This window comes from Pectinophora gossypiella, chromosome 15 (genome assembly GCF_024362695.1).
Source record: "Pectinophora gossypiella chromosome 15, ilPecGoss1.1, whole genome shotgun sequence".
NCBI lineage: Eukaryota > Metazoa > Arthropoda > Insecta > Lepidoptera > Gelechiidae > Pectinophora > Pectinophora gossypiella.
The window spans coordinates 15,805,529-15,821,528 of NC_065418.1; the positions used below are offsets into that span (position 1 = coordinate 15,805,529).

Genomic DNA, 16,000 nt, shown 5'->3' on the forward strand with positions numbered 1-16,000 from the left:
CGCGCGAGACTGCCGCCGCCGCCCCCGCCCCGCCCCGCCGCCCCGCCGCCGCCCGGCCGCGGCCCCGAGCGCAGCCGCGCCGCGCACGCGCGCTGCCCGCTCCCGCCGACCACGGGCCATTCCCCTCCGCTGCACTTGCCGCTCCCGCCGACATGCAGCCGCGACCTCGACTCACTACCGATCGCCGCGCCGCCACTTGTTGTCCTCCGCGCTCTCCTTAAAACGACACCAACACTACCGATGACCTAGTAGCACAACACTACATTAGGCTTCTGACACCTCCATCAAATTTTACATAAATATTACATAAATCTACGTAACATGTTGTTATAGACACGTATATTTTAGTCACTTGTACCTGGGTAGGTAGGTAGGTACATTGTTGATTTATCTGTCTCATTTTGATGGATGGATTTAACTTGTCACATCGAATGATCGAATTCAAAATCTTTATTGAACTTGTTTCAAAACAACATACGTAATGGAGTGATACACATAAAAACGACTTGATCACATTTTGACATTCCATTACTTAATCATACTATACTACTCTGTACTCTTAATAGTAGGATAAAAATAATTAATAGACACGTTACTACCTATAGATACTTACTCACTTGTTTTTTTATAATCGCGTGTTAATATCAGTTTCGTCTCCAGAATGTTGTAATAAGTTTAATTATTTACGAGCTTACATGGAACAAAATAAAGAAAAGTCGAATGTCGTGTCTTAAGGAGGTCAAAGAATTTGCCTTTGATAGACAGAAGTGGAGAATGCTACACCGAAAGAGCGTGGCTCTTAAATGAATGATGATTGTCGAGGGTGTAACGCTGCAGTTGATGGCATACTTACTACACAATGCAGACGCCGCAGCGCGGTGTTAGATCGATGTGGCGGCTATTTCCGCGACATACATTATGTACTCAGCTTACGTCGCTAACACATTTTGTATCGTTTTGTTCCGAGCGTCTCGTAGTTCACCATGTGGTATCACCACGTAGTACTATATCACTGACGCCGATCATTCTCACAAAGTTTCACTTCCGGTCTAATTTCCGTCACTCAAAATCACGTAAGAAAATTTTTTAATAAGTAAGTACTCATGATATTTTTTACATCTGCCTACCCCTTTGGGAAACAAGTTACTACATTTTTATATATTTTCATTTTTAACATTTCGGTTAGTGTTATTTTAGAGAATGACCCTCTACACAACATTATCTTGGTTGATAACACCTATGGAATATTAACATAACATAAACAGCCTATATACGTCCCACTGCTGGGCACAGGCGTCCCCTCAATCAACCGGAGGGGTTATGGAGCATACTCCACCACGCTGCTCCAGTGCGGGTTGGTATGGAATATTATGGATAGATAATAAGTTTCTAGTGTTTTAATTACCATTTTATTAAAGTTATTAATTTATCATCTCTCTGAAGATTTGACAGGTCCGGTTTTTTAAAGAAGCGACTGCCTCTGACCTACTAACCCGCAAAGGGAAAACCAGCCCAATACAGGTTAGCTCACATACGTCCGAAAATGAATTTCTCGGGAATATGGGTTTCCTCTCGATGTTTTCCTTCACCACTGAGCACGTGATAATAATTTATGATCCAAACATGAATTCGAAAACAAATCCGATAATCATTGGTTTAGGCCTGTGCTGGAATCGAACCTGCGACCTCAAAGTGAGAAGCAAACGTTCTATCAACTGGGCTACCACGGCTCCAAAAAAAGTTTAAGTTATTAATTAATTACACATCTACAGATGCAGATCTTAAAGTTAAATAATAATCGTAATTAATTAATAACATGTTAAATACCTTTTTTTTAACCAATAAGTAAGTGCTTACTAAATTATGTTTATTTAATTTTGATATTCCGCGCCCCAGCTCGCGCGGTCGTCGCCGGCTCGCGCCAGCGGCTGCTTGATGAACGCATAATCAACTACACTACTTACACCTTATCCATTATGCATACCATCTCGCCATCCGCAGGGGAATCCAATACTCCCAACATACTCGCATACCACCCACACATTACTATAGTAACTATATCCGCTATTGAAGATATTTTTGTGTCTAAACTGTTTTATAAGCTACCCGTGCTCGCATGTCTGAGCACTCTGTAATGTAATTAGTGCGGTATACTCGTAAACGTATTTTATCTAAGATCGATAAAATAAGACGTGAACTATGTGGTGACTACGCAGCGCATGAGGTCGTAGCACTACGGCGTAGCACTACGGCGTAGCACTAGAAGCGTAACAGGTCGTAGCGCTGTAGCTACTAATTACAAGTTAGTCATTGTATTATTAGTAAACATTGTAATATTAGTTATTTATTTCATTTATTTAATTAAAAATAATTGTGTTTTTTCGTAACTGCGCTCGGCCGCTCGCCCGCGGCCGCGGCCGCTCCAACGTTGACACGATCTGTTTGAAGGGCAGAACTGAAATGAATGAAAACAAGCAATGTCTTCACGATTACATTTTATTGACAACAAAACATAGGGTCCATCTGTATAGGTACGTCCTTATATGCAACACATCTCAAACGTGGATAGTTATAGTTCATAATAGTTATTGTAGCAATCCTAGGCTCGATTATTGAGTATACGTTTTAACAATAAATAGATTTTTTTTTTGGCTTTTTACATAAATAATATATCTCGCACTACGTGACGTTAAGCAAACGAGCCTCTACGAGGTCGGTAGCACTTACAGAGTACACAATTCGCGCTAGTTCTATGCAGAGTTATATACACTCCCTCGCAGGCGACGGTCCGCCCTACTACGCTGCACCCTCGCTGTGCTGTACGCAGTGTCCACACCATGCTCATCTACTCTTATACCTAAGTATGTGTCGTAATGGATAACAATATTGCTTAAACCACTAATAAACACGTCAACAACTACTGGAAACGACATGACAGCGAGCGCGGCCGCCACCGCGCCACAGCGACCTGCGGGGTGGCCAGTGGCGTCGAGCGAGGGGCCGCGGGGGCGGCGGCGGCGGCGATGTGGTCGCGCGTAATGGCTACACATAATCGGTGGGTATCGTCCCTAAGCGCTTTTATACATCACATGATTAACGTAATATCATATTCAATATTATTTATGTACAAATTTAATTATCCCTACGTGAGCCCTCCACCGGCGCGCGGCGCGCGGCGCTGCGGCCCGCTCGCGGCGAGAGGGTGTCGTTTCGTCCCTCGCCACCGTGGACGTTCCACCTCGTCCATCAATTATTAATATTTCATCTAATGCGACAAATACAAATCAAATGATATTATATTTTTGCAATGATATATATTCTAAATAACGTACTAACCGATAGATATGTTACGTATAAGTTACTAATATATTATGTATAATGGCGCAGTGTCGCGTATCGGCCGATGTGTGTCTATGACGTCACAGTCTAGTCGGAGTCGGAGTCCGAGGAGGGCTGCGCGGGGGCGGCGGGGGCGGTGGCGGCGGCGGGGGGGGGGGGGGGGGGGGCGTCCCGCGCCGTGGCCAGCGCGTACGCCGGCGCCGACTGCCCCGACGTGCGCTCGATGCCCACGCTGGAATGCAAACATACAGAATACAGACATACACCTCGCCGTCAACTCGGTGACGGGCGACAAATCAGTTTAAAAAGCAAGCAATCATTCCAGGTTACGCTTTTGACAGTCACACGCATTATGACTGGAGTTTATTTTGTTTCATATTACCGGTTTTATTATAAAATAAAAACCTACCATTGTTTCTCTTGTTTAACTACTTACTATAAAATCGCAATAAATATATTTGAGTGTGAGTTTAACTGTGGCCTTTTTTTGGCGTGACTTACTGTAGATTAACTCTGCCTCTCACTCGGTACAAAATTTAAGACAACAGGCCTGAGGGTGTCCAGTTGGTCTGAGAGGATTATATTAGAAAGATTTAACTGACCTTATGGGTCGATAGCGATAAGCGCGATGAGGGAAAACGTCGACCACGGCGACGGGGCCGGTATCTGAAGTGTTTGTTGTCACGAATTGACTGTTGCCACAGAATTCATATTAGTGCGTAGATGGCGGTACTCACATGTACTCGTGGCGTGCGAGGTAGCGCACGTACTTCTCGGGCGGGTCATTGTCGTGGTTCTGCAGGCTGACGGAGCGCACGGTCATGTGCGACACCTGCGTGGCCGGCATCGTGAACTCCACGTGCGCCCAGCGCGCCAGCTCGGCGGGGATCTGGTCGTACGAGGTGAGGGCCATGCGGCACACCAGGTTGTGCGTCGTGTACGCGCCTGCAGAGTTAACGTTACAATTACAAGTACATTAGTACAAGTACATTTTGCTCGCCAACAAACTGTTTTTTGGTTTGGCGAAACATATTTTTTTGTAAAACAATAGTATATATTTTTGAATAAATAAATAAATAAGATGTTTCAAAAAAATTATGATGTTCTCTCCAACATAATGGATAAAGGCGACGTTTAATATATCCATTTTAATACTCAATACCAAATTGATCTCTGGTAGCTTACAAAAGGCCTGTCTATGTGCAACAAAGCCAAATATTTTAAAAGTCCTATTGCAGGAAGCTTATAATTGAGCCGAGTTTTCCGGATCTGTCAACACTTTCCAAGTGTCTGTCGATCCAAGTTTTGTAATGGTAGTAAATGGTGTATGAAGTAGTGTGTGAGTACTGACCCTGGCCCTCCTTGGGCAGCCGCGGCATCCGCCACACGATGGCGCGGTGCTGGTGCTCGTACTTGGCCTGTCCTGACGTCACCTCGATCAGCGACTCCTGGAGCGTGTCCACCGCGCCCAGGAACCGCTCGATGCCCTTGATCTTGCCTGTACGTCTGAACAAGCAAGTATTTACATGAATATTGTACAGCAACACCGACATTGGCGATCATATTACCCTAATTTCATCTCTTTCAGTCCACGGATACAACCGTCACAAAATTGCGCAGTATTACAATATGAGGCTACTGAATGGCCAATCCAATAGCGTTAGGTACCTGTGCGCGGACTTGACGGAGCCGTATCGGAAGTGCTTCTCGACGCGGAACAGGTAGATCCAGCACTCCGGGATGGGGAAGCGCACGGCCACGTCCTCGCAGGGCACCTGCCCCAGCTTGCGGGACGCGAACCCCGGCACCAGGATGTCCGCGCGCAGCTCCACCTGCACACACACATTACATTGGCTATTGCCGCAGTGCTGGGTACCAAAGCACATGCATACCAAAGAACTGTTATGCTCAATAATTTTGATAATTATAAATTATATACTGATTATTTAAATGTAGTATTAAATTTAGAAGTTGATTATATATGGCCTCTCTAACTTCTATGTAAGTATTAATTTATTTTGTATCTACATACCTACGACTGGAGAAAAACTAAGAGTGTAATAAATTAAATGCTTGAAAGTACTTCCAGTTAGACTTATTTTTTGTATCTTGGCCTTGTTTCAATTTTGAGTGTGTTTTGGGTGAGACTATCTAATTTATGACTAAGATATAGTAATGATTTTTTTGTATTTCAAGAGTAGGTACATCGAATTACAGAGTTAAAACTAGATGTAGGTAATAGTTGTGAGCATCTGGTAGTGAGAGGTGGTGCATGGTGTGCGGTCACCTTGTTGCCGGTGACACACCAGACAGCCTTCAGCTGCAGCGGCAGCTCGCGGTTCTTGGGCGGGCGCACGCGGAACCGCATCAGCTCGATGTAGCACGCGTCCGGCGGCTTGAACCTGACGCACATACAACTGAACGTAACGTTTCAGGTAACACGGTGTCACACTCGCTAATTAACATTTAAGTAAGCTTCTTTATTACAGCAAACTTATATATAGAGCCATGCGACCAGCTGGTGTGTTTAAATTCAGTATAAGTACTTAAAATGAGTATAATTATTATGTCTTCCTCAGTTTAATTCGTGGGTCAACCATCTTAAATAAATGATAATTTCATCAGTATCAGATGATAGCAGTTACAATTTGGCGTACGCGCTATCCCCAACCAATAGGGGGCGCTGAGGATTATCTGTTGGAGTAAGCGCACACGTATGTGTGTGTGTGTGGTGTAGTTACTTGATGATCTGTGTGTGCGTGAACTCGTCGGGCTGCACGCAGGCGTGGAACTCGGCGTCCTCGACGCGGATCCACTCCTCGGTGACGACGGGGATGATGTCGTGGCGGCCCACCACCTCGCGCCCCTGCCGCCGCAGGTCGTTCACGCCCAGCTCCACGTCCGGCATGCCTGCCACACACAACACACCATCACCATGTCGTCTGTACGGTGTCCAGACACGGCCCCTCCTATGTAGCTAACAATGTACTGTATACGCCACCATGTTATAATGATACACAAGCCTCTCACTACAAGAGGACACATTTGACGTCGATATACTTAATACCAGGCCCGAGGGCGGCCAGGTGGGCGCGAACCTCGACTCAGGGCGCTGCGTGACTATGTGTGAGAGAAAACCTAAATCACACTGGCGGGGTCGGCACACACACGGTGCACACACACTTTAAGCAGATAAAGGTAAGTGTTTTACATGTGAAAGTTGTCTCAGACTCAGACACTGGTCAGTGTGTGTATTACCTACCGCTTAAGAAGCCGAGGAAAAAGAGGCGCACGCGCGCGATCTGCTTGAGCACCGCGCCCTCCGCGTCCTGCTCCACGTACAGCTCGTCCACTGCCGTGATCTGCACCTGTGCGTGCGCATATACACGTCAATATAAGGCACTACTAGATATCTTCGTAACAGGGATACGATTGTTATCTGGGAATGTCGAATACTCCATTTATCACGATATTTGGACTTTTATTTTGGAGCTTTCCGTGTGGACTTTGGTTATAATGCTGTAAGTACACAATGTGCGGCCCTGATAAGTACCCTATGTTAATCTAAGTATTTAGGTGCAACTTTTTACTAAAATCTGTCTAGCGGTTTTGAAGTAAAAATAACACATAGACAGAGTTAAATTCGCACCAAAAAAGTAACTTGGGTTGAGTAACCAAAAAGAAGAGTAATAAGTAACTATAAGAAGAATACGAATACTTAATAATAGTAGAGGTACCTCCTCCATTTTGTAAGTGAGCGCGCGGTCGCGGTGCGCCGGCAGGCGGAACAGCGCCTCCTCGACGCAGCAGGAGAACTGCTTGACGTCCTCGTAGGTCAACGAGCCCAGCTTGAACAGCTGCGACACCTGCGGCGCGTGCTCCACCGGCAGGCCCAGCTTGCGCAGGTCCGACCCGAACTCCTTCACGCCCTGATAGTCGCCCTGGATCGCGTACGCCGCGAACTGGGATAGCTTGTTCGTCAGCCGCTCCGCCTTGGTCACTTGGCCCGGTCTATTCGGAACATACCAATAACACTATTACGTACATGTAAGACATATAAGATAACGTTTATTTCCATTAACGTCGCTTCATCCAATCCCATCAAATTTTTCATGCATGCTCGCCATAGTATCATCACTAATTTAAGAGCCACTGTCTTGTCGGTGTAGCATTCTGCGTACTCCTTTATTAGGGAAAAATTGTGCAGTAGTAGGGATGGGGCCCAGAGTCTATCTCAAAGCCATATTCCTGTCCTCCGCATTTCTCTTCTTAGGACTATTACTAACCGAATGAAATTAATTCATTCCAGCAACATTACTAGTACTTGCGAGTATAACATAATACTAACATATTATGATGACTATAATGTTAATATTACCTGACGCCGGGGCGCTCCTTGTAGAAGACGTATTGCAGCTTGACGGTGAATATCTTCCCGTACTGGTCGAACTGCTGCGCGCCCACCTCCGACACGGAGTAGCAGGCCTGGAGAGGCAGCTCCTGGAACGGCTCCTTGTCCCCGGCCGTGTGCATCAGTTGCACTACTGGGTTGTCACCCTGGTACACGAGACGCACGAAGATCTTCTTCCAGAACCTATTACCGTTAAATATTCAAATAAATACCTAGTTAACTAATATAAAAAATGAGAAAGTGACCACCTGTCACTCAGGTGAAGCGAGGGTACTTAAGTAGTTCATAGTGAGCTTAGGTGTATAGGTTGCGGCCGGCGTACCTCTGTCCGGTGATTTTCTTCTTGTTGGGCTGTCGCAGGTGCATCTCCCAGCCGGGCCCGGCGTACTTGGTGCGCGGGAAGTCCTCGAGCGGCGCCGACGTGTCCTCGTCGAACAGTGGCGTCGGCGGCGTGTCCCCGCCCGACCCCGCGTCCGACCCGCGCCGCGTGCTGTACTCTGCACACACACACGTGCATCGTTCAGCGACGACGATGTTATACCATGGCACCATAATCGGAAGTAACGCCGCCGCCGTATAGTGTAGTAGTAGTGAGTGTTTGTACACCAGACCTGCGTCCTGAGTATATTGCTGTACGCTTCAGAATCGTAGACTGCGTACGCGAAACAAGAACATAAACTGAATGTTGTCCACGTGCGCCGCCTGAGAACTATACTGTAAGTCACTTGGCAAGATAAAATCAGTAACGAGATAGTACTATCAAAAACGCGCTGCTGCAGCATAAGTAACTGCCACGTTAAAGCAGAGGAGACAGCGTTGACTTGGCCACGTACATCGCATACACCTGCAAGCAGGACATGAAAAACTTCGGTATTCAGACCAATGGTTGGAAGAAGCGCGCCAAAATGAGACCTGAATGGAGCCACGACATTAAAGTCAGGAGTTCAAAACATGACGGTGACTGGCTGGAGAATTTGAAGCAAAAGTCTTCGTCGTGCTTCACCATTTACGTTTCGTGTGCGAACGATGTGGTAACAAATACCGCGCTGCTATAGGACTCTATAATGCTGCGACAATCATCTACTACAGATTTTGTGGCCAATGATGATGATAGAAGTTCATTATGCGTTGAATGTACCTCTGACTACCCCAATTGGGATATAGTCGTAACCTTTTGTATGTATGCATGATAGTTGGTAGGTACCGAGATTTTTCTTGCAGCTACTTTTATTCGGCTTGTTCTGGTTGAGAAGCTGCAGTAGTTTTAACCGGATGACGGATGAGACACTCGATAAAAAATATGAACATTGACGATTCAAAGTGTAACCATATTACCCATGGAAGTAATATATATAGTTACATGTTACCAACTGAATAAAGGTATTTTTGAGTTTGAGTTTTGGGAGTGAAGGCTGCACGGAGATGGTCCACCCTAGCGCCTCCACCTTCTGCTGTCATTGTTGCCCAAGTGCCACAAGATATTTGTAGGTATCACGGTAAATACTTAATATACATATTATAAGGCTTATAATATATTTACTATGATCTTCTGTACCGACGACTTGGAATGGTTGTAAAAAGGTATATTATAGCCTGCAAAGTACGGAAGAGACTCTCATTTAGACGGCTTGAACTCCGTAATGCGATTTGCAATAACTCTCCTTTTTGCTTCGCTGCAGTCGGGTAAAGGATATAGCTACAAGTGTTACCTGGAGGAGCTTCTTGGTGAGTCGGCTCCGCGTTGTCGAAGGGGTTGGCCCTCGGCGACTCCGGCAGCGCGGCGGGACGCGGCGGCGGCGCCAGCGCCGGCACCGCCGCGCCCGCGCCGCCGCCCTCCGCCGGCCTGCAACGCACGCCACACGCATTGTACTCCACTACACATACACACCACACTACAGCGCACGCCTACTACGTAGTATCCATATTGCTCAGTAGGTACATCGAGCAATATAGAAACTAAGATGACCCATGCTTCGGTAGGCACTTTAAGCTGTAGGTCCCGACTATTAGGTACATGAGCTATGTCAGAGAACTTCGGCGGCACAGTAATAATCCTGATGTACCAGGGTTGGTTGGTCGGTCATTAACCTTACCACCCAAACGAAAATAAGAGAAGAATAATTTCTAGTATGACGGGAGGCGTAACACGCACCTGATGAAGACGGAGAACGTGTCGTCGTTGGAGTCCGGCGAGCCGTCGCGCTCGCGGCGCGGCGTGGCGGCGGGCGGCGGCGGCGCGCCCATGCTCAGGAACGGGTCGAACGCCTCCGCCTCGAAGCCTGCCTCGCCACCCGCGCCCGCAGCGTCGTCGCCCCACGCCGCTGCAACCACACCGGGGAAACATTCAGCGTCTTATTCGAATTTTCATGATAAGAAACCTGTACTTAATCAATATACTATCAATACTCACCGGTGTTTAAATGATTAGCAGCGGTCGAATCAAATTTAGCGGAGAAAGCGTCGAATGCATCCTGTGACTCCGGAAAAGCGTCTTGCGCCATCGCCTCGGGGCTCGCTCCCCAGCCCGCGTTGGGATGCCCCTGCTGCTGTGCGTCCTGCGGCTTGGCGCCCCAATCGGTGTCGATCGCCTGCGACTCCGCTCCCCAGCCGGCGTCTGTCGTCTGCTGCTGAGTCGCCGGAGCGTCTACACCGAAGATGTTCGTTTGTTCGGTGCCGAAAGCATCCGTCGTTGTCGCACCAAAAGCATCTGTCGCTACCGCACCGAAAACATTCTGCTGCGTGGGCTGCGTGGTCGGCGGTGCCGCGGTGAACTCGACGTCTGTGGTGGCGGCGAGCGCTTCCGCCACCGGCGCCATGAACGAGTCCTCCGGGGTCGCGTCGAACACGTTGGAGGTGGAATTCGCAAATGACGCCGCCGAATCTTCCGTCACGAAGGTTTCGAATGGGTTCTTGTCCGTAATCGACGCTCGCTGGGACCGAACGGTCTCCGTGGACGCATCACCAAAAGGCGAAGAATCGGATGCCGCTGATTCAACCGGCATAGATTCCGAACAGTCCATCGCCAAGTCCGCCACTACCCCGTGAGACGGCGGCGACGTGTCTGTGGCGACGGCCGCCTCGTCGGGGCGATCCGCCGGAATGTCTTCTAGGATGTCGTCGCTGAGAAAATCAATCTGCTTCTCTTCCTCTTTGGGGGCGGAGTATAAACTGAGGATGGCCTCTTTCGTGGGTTTCACGAGGGTCGGGGCGGGAGCGTCGAAAAGGTTAATATCATCGGCGACAGAAGTGGCGGGCGCGGGTGCTGCGGGTGCGGGTGGTACGGCGGGGGGCGCGGGGCGCGCGGGCGCAGGCGGGGGCGGCGGGCGCGCGGGGCGCGCGGGCGGCGGAGCTGGCGGTCGCGCCGGCTTGTTGCGGTTGATGTCGAAGGAGTCCGGCGGCGCCGCGTCGTCCGGCAGCTCGGGAATTTCGGGCGCCAGCTCCGGCTCAGGCGTGGGGCTCGGCGAGTGGATATCGCGCGCCGACACCGGGCTGGGCGTGCGCGTCGGCGGGATTCGGTCCAGCAGGTGCGAGGACGTGAACTCCATCTGCCCGGTCACGCTCAGTATCAAGTTCTGCGTCTCCGGCGGCAGCGGCCGCGTCGGCAGCGGCGGCGCGCCCGTCTCGTTGAACGGGTCCGCGGTGGTCGTCGTCAGCACGAGCTCGGTGGGCTTCGTCGGCGCCGAAGATGAGAACGCGTCGACTATAGGCGTGGAGAATATATCGGTGGTGGCGACGTTCTCCGCATAGTGTCTCGCACCGCCGCCGGGCGGGTCGGGGCCGCCAAACAAGTCAGAAGGTACGGTGTCGCCGGCGGCGGGCTCGAAGCCGCCACCACCGAAATCAGAGAAAGGGTTGCTTGTCGCGAACGGATTGTCCCCATTGTAGGCGGCCGGCTCGGGGTCCGACATCATGAAAGGATTGAGGACGTCGGCGGTGACCGGGGCAGCCGGCTCATTCATGCTGAGGAACGGATTGTATGCCATTTTGAATGCTACGCTCGTTTCGTTAATTTAGAAACTCGGACTCTAAGAGTTTCAGTTCCGTTCGACCCGGATTGAGATCACCGGCGAACGACGTATCGAAAGGGTCGTACTCTTCTTGCGGCAAACGCGCCGCGGTCGAGGGCTCCGGAGTGAGCGCCTTAACTTGAAATATATCGTCGGACGGATCCAACAGGTCGGGTTCGCCGCCGGGACCGAGCGCGGGTGGCGACTCCTCGCAAGAAAACTCTTTGGCTAGCAGCCGAAGCTCGGTCTTGCTGGGTGCGATGTCTCCGGCGAAGGAGGTGTCGAATGGGTCGTGGTGAGACGCGGGAGCAGGCGGGCGCGGCGGCACACTCGGCGTCAGCACCTTGGTGGGCAGGTCGGCAGGCTCACCCAGTAGGTCGGAGCTGCGGCCGCCCGGTAGCTCCGAGTGCCGCCGCTTTGCCTGGTAATTCGACTTGGGGGCTAAGTCCTCGTTGGAGCGAGTTCGCACGAGTCCCGGAACTGCGTCGGCGGCCTCGCCGGCGTCTTCGCTTATATCTTCGGTGATGGACAGTTCCCGCGTGTAGTACGGTGTCACGGGCTTAGGTAGTTTAGGCTTTATGTCTATATCGAGAGCTCCGTCTCCGGTGACGTTAAAAACTACGCTCTTACCGACGACGAGATTTTCCGGTCGAGATGCACGTCTTTCCGATTTGCTAGGCTCTTCTGAGCGTGGATCGAAGTCTGGATCGCTCGGCACTCGGTAGACAGGCGCAGGAGCTGGAGTGCTCCCGATCAACTCTTGTTCGAGAAGTTTTAATTCGACCTTTCCAGGTGCGACGATTTTATCAACAATAGTCGTGTCGAACGGATCTATTTCAGTGTCATTCACGTCTAACGGATCTAATGGCGAGTCACCCAGCTGTGTCAAATCAGTGGTACTGCCTCCCAATAAATCTCGAGAAACCGCAAATTGCTCTTCCTCTTTATTGTCGATTATTTCGTCAGAAGTAATAGATTCTCTCAATCCCGACGGATTAGTTAGGTGGATGCGAACCGATGACTTTCGTCTGTTATTGAGCCTACTTTGAACTTCCTCTGCGCGTGGATCGAAATCGTCGTCGTCTTCTAAGATAATCGCTTCGTGCTTCACCTGTTGCTCCTTAGACCCCGGAACCACAGCTTCAGCAAAACTAGTGTCAAAAGGATCGTCTTGGTCGAGGTACGGGTCAATTACGTCGATCTGGTCTTCGACAATACACTCGGCAAACACTGAATCGCTCTTATCGGCTTCGAAAGCTGACCACGATTCTTGCAACACAGGTTCAACTTTGATTTGATTTTCTTCTAATTTAGTGACTTCAGCGCTAGCTTCAAGAGACTCCGCGGCTAATAACGCGAATTCGTCGAGTTCCTCTTCTTCTTTATTGCCTCCAAATTCTTCGTTACGTAAAGATAGATCCTCCTGGCTGGCGTTCTTACTCTGTTGTATCAGAGACGTGTGGAGCGAGACACTCAAGTCAATAGGGGTTGTAATAGGTATATCAGAGTCAGCGTCTAATATACTTGTTTCTACGGGTTCACTGACAGCCGCAATAGGCACGAACGCACCCTCCTGATCGGTACTTTCAAGCAAAAGGTCACCGGGTATGACTCTCTTAGATCGCTTAGTGGTTGTGACAGTCACATTATCTATCCGCCCTGTGAGTACACCGACGGCAAGACCGATATCTAAAGCTTGTTTTCCTTTAGAAGTTTTCGATTCTTGGCCCTTGATAAGCGCATCAACGTGAGAAGTATCGAAGATATCGTCGTCTTGACACTCAGTGGGCGAGTCAGGTACGTAGGCGAGCTTGACCTCCCCGCGCTCGACGGCCTCGACGTAGGAGGTGTCGAAGATGTCGTCCTGGTCGTCCTCCTCAGACTCGTCGTCGGTGAGGCCGTACTCGCTGCGGTCGTCGTCGGCGGCGACGGCGCTCGCAGCCGCGAGCTGCGGAAAGTCGGCCGCAGTTACTTCGACGTACGGCCGCGGCGGCGGCGGGCTAGGACCGCGCTCCGGCTGCTTCACGCCAGCGGGCACGCGCTGGAAGAACGAAGTGGACTTGATGCGGTCGAGGTCACCCTGAGTCTTCTTGAGGACGGTGTCGACGCCGGTGGTCAAGTCCTTAAACTTGGACCACTCCTCATTCTGGTTGGCGCCGGGCTCGCCCTGCTCGGCCTGCTGCTGGTGCTCACGCCGGTACTGTTCAAGCTCCGCCTCGGTAAAGAGCTCCTCTTCTCCCTTGCGTTTCGACTTTTTACCCTTTTTCTTCTTTTTAAGGCCTTTGGGTAGTTTTAGCATTATACGAGCTTACCAATATTTCTTCGTGTTGCTGAAACAAAATAAAATTCACTTATTCAAAGTCCATTAACACAGATCATTCACTGAATATAATTTTCTTGAAACCGCATTATTTTTTAATGAAATCTACAAAGATCTGTATCATTGTTTTGTATTCATATCGATTTTCTTATTACGAACGATGAATGAGAGGTGAGAACATACAATGAAACTATCTACACGATGAGTCAGCACGATGACGCAAAAGATAGGTTCTACATCTTACAACATTACAACAAAGACAAACAAAAGTGTGGTAACATTTAAGTACGTACATAGTTTGAACATAGGTTATACTATAGGTACGACTACAGGAAACGGTACGAACGGAGGTCATCTACAAACATAACCGACTAGAAGCGATCTCCAATGAAGTTATCGATTGCTCTCCGTCGAACGACGAAATTATCTTTTTTGTTTCGTTTTAAATCTAAAGATATGAGAGGGGTCGATGGGATCGAGCGGGCGCACGAACAATAAGTGTAGGACGAGCGACCGTCGACATGATGAGAGAGGCGGTGCCTGCGAGGGTCGTGCGGCGTGCAGCGTGCGGCGGTGGCTACGGGCGCGGGCAGCGGGTGGCGGGCACCTACCGGCCGCTACTGCTAGGGCATACACTAGTCTAGGGCGGGCTAGGGCGCTGTACCTTCATGGCAACACACGCACGGACGCGGCGGGCAGCGGGCAGCGGGCGAGCGGCGGCTGTGCTCGGCGCAAGGGCGCTGCGGCACTGCCGCCGCCGCGCCGCCCGCGGCCGCGCGCAGCCGCGCCGGCATCGACCGCGCCTCCACGCCCGCGAGCCTGCGTGCCTCGCTCGCCGCCCTCCACCCGCTGCAAAGTTCAAGTGTCAACCAGAGCGCCGGTTACGTAACCCGCCCATTCAACACTGCGATGCATCCCTCGAAGAACCTCCACTGTACCAGTAATATCGTATATAAACATTGAATAATTCATCTATAAAACTCACGTATGATGCACGTTCCCTGCTCTATACTTTTGCTTCTGGAAATTAATAGCCTAACAAAAAGTAGGTCAGCTTAAAAATGAAAATGGCTTAAGATATGTGTTATACCTAAGTCCTAATTAAAGACAGTAACCATCGATCCTATCTGATTTGTGACAGTAACATTCTAAGAGGTATAGACCGTGCTCGGTAAGTAAGAATAACTCGCACCTCGCCGGTGAGTGACGCCTACGGGTGCAGGCAGTCGGAGGACCCTTCGTTCTCATAAGAGAACAACTTGAGGCCTCACTAGCTATTGAAACTTACCTACTTTTTGACTACGATACGAACCACAGGTACCTAATTACCTAGATAATTTCCCCTATTCCACCTATCCCACCTGGGAGGGAAAAGTGGATTATTTTTTCCACTCTTACCACCCAGGTGGGATGGCCAAGTGGGATAGGTGGAATAGGGGGACACGACGCGCTTCGTCTTCTCCTTAAAATCTGTTCCATGTAAGCTCTCTGGTTTTCCCTTTTCTTTCTTTCCTTGTAGCTTCCCTTCTATGATGTTTTAATTATTTCAAAGGTAGCCAACAAAATGAATTATCTCTTACTTTTAAATTTTTATTACCTACACAGATTTTGCAATCGGCTTATTTTTTATAGATACGTTTGCGTATATCCACATTCTCGCCGATGGTAAGGGAAGATGTGGCGTAAGGTGTCGCACGTTTACCTGGTACATTATTCACTCCAGTTTTGAGGAAGAGTGAACGGGGCAGGGGGAAAGCTGTGGGGCGAGACACTACGTTCTACGCCCCAGCAGTGCACCAGGGCGCTGTGATCGGCACATGCATAGTACCTATAACCGGCCGGACCTCTCAGCCTGAGGCTTTGTCTGGAGGGTGATATGATAACCTACAGTAACTTTTTATACATACATACATAAACTCTAAC

General features: G+C 49.6%; 1 protein-coding gene across 1 annotated transcript; it reads right to left on the minus strand.

Moving 5' to 3' along the window:
* Positions 1–2,488: 2,488 nt before the first annotated feature.
* LOC126373492 (protein stoned-B-like) lies at positions 2,489–14,820 on the minus strand. The gene is made up of 15 exons (XM_050019645.1): positions 14,742–14,820; positions 11,775–14,087; positions 10,161–11,710; positions 9,903–10,071; positions 9,460–9,593; positions 8,073–8,247; positions 7,718–7,933; positions 7,077–7,350; positions 6,602–6,707; positions 6,081–6,249; positions 5,627–5,741; positions 5,008–5,171; positions 4,691–4,845; positions 4,077–4,284; positions 2,489–3,571 (listed from the first exon to the last, which is right to left on the minus strand). Exons 2-15 carry the CDS (start codon positions 14,054–14,056, stop codon positions 3,427–3,429), a joined length of 5,862 nt encoding a protein of 1,953 aa, XP_049875602.1. The 5' UTR covers positions 14,057–14,087; positions 14,742–14,820; the 3' UTR covers positions 2,489–3,426.
* Between the last annotated feature and the right edge of the window lie 1,180 nt (positions 14,821–16,000).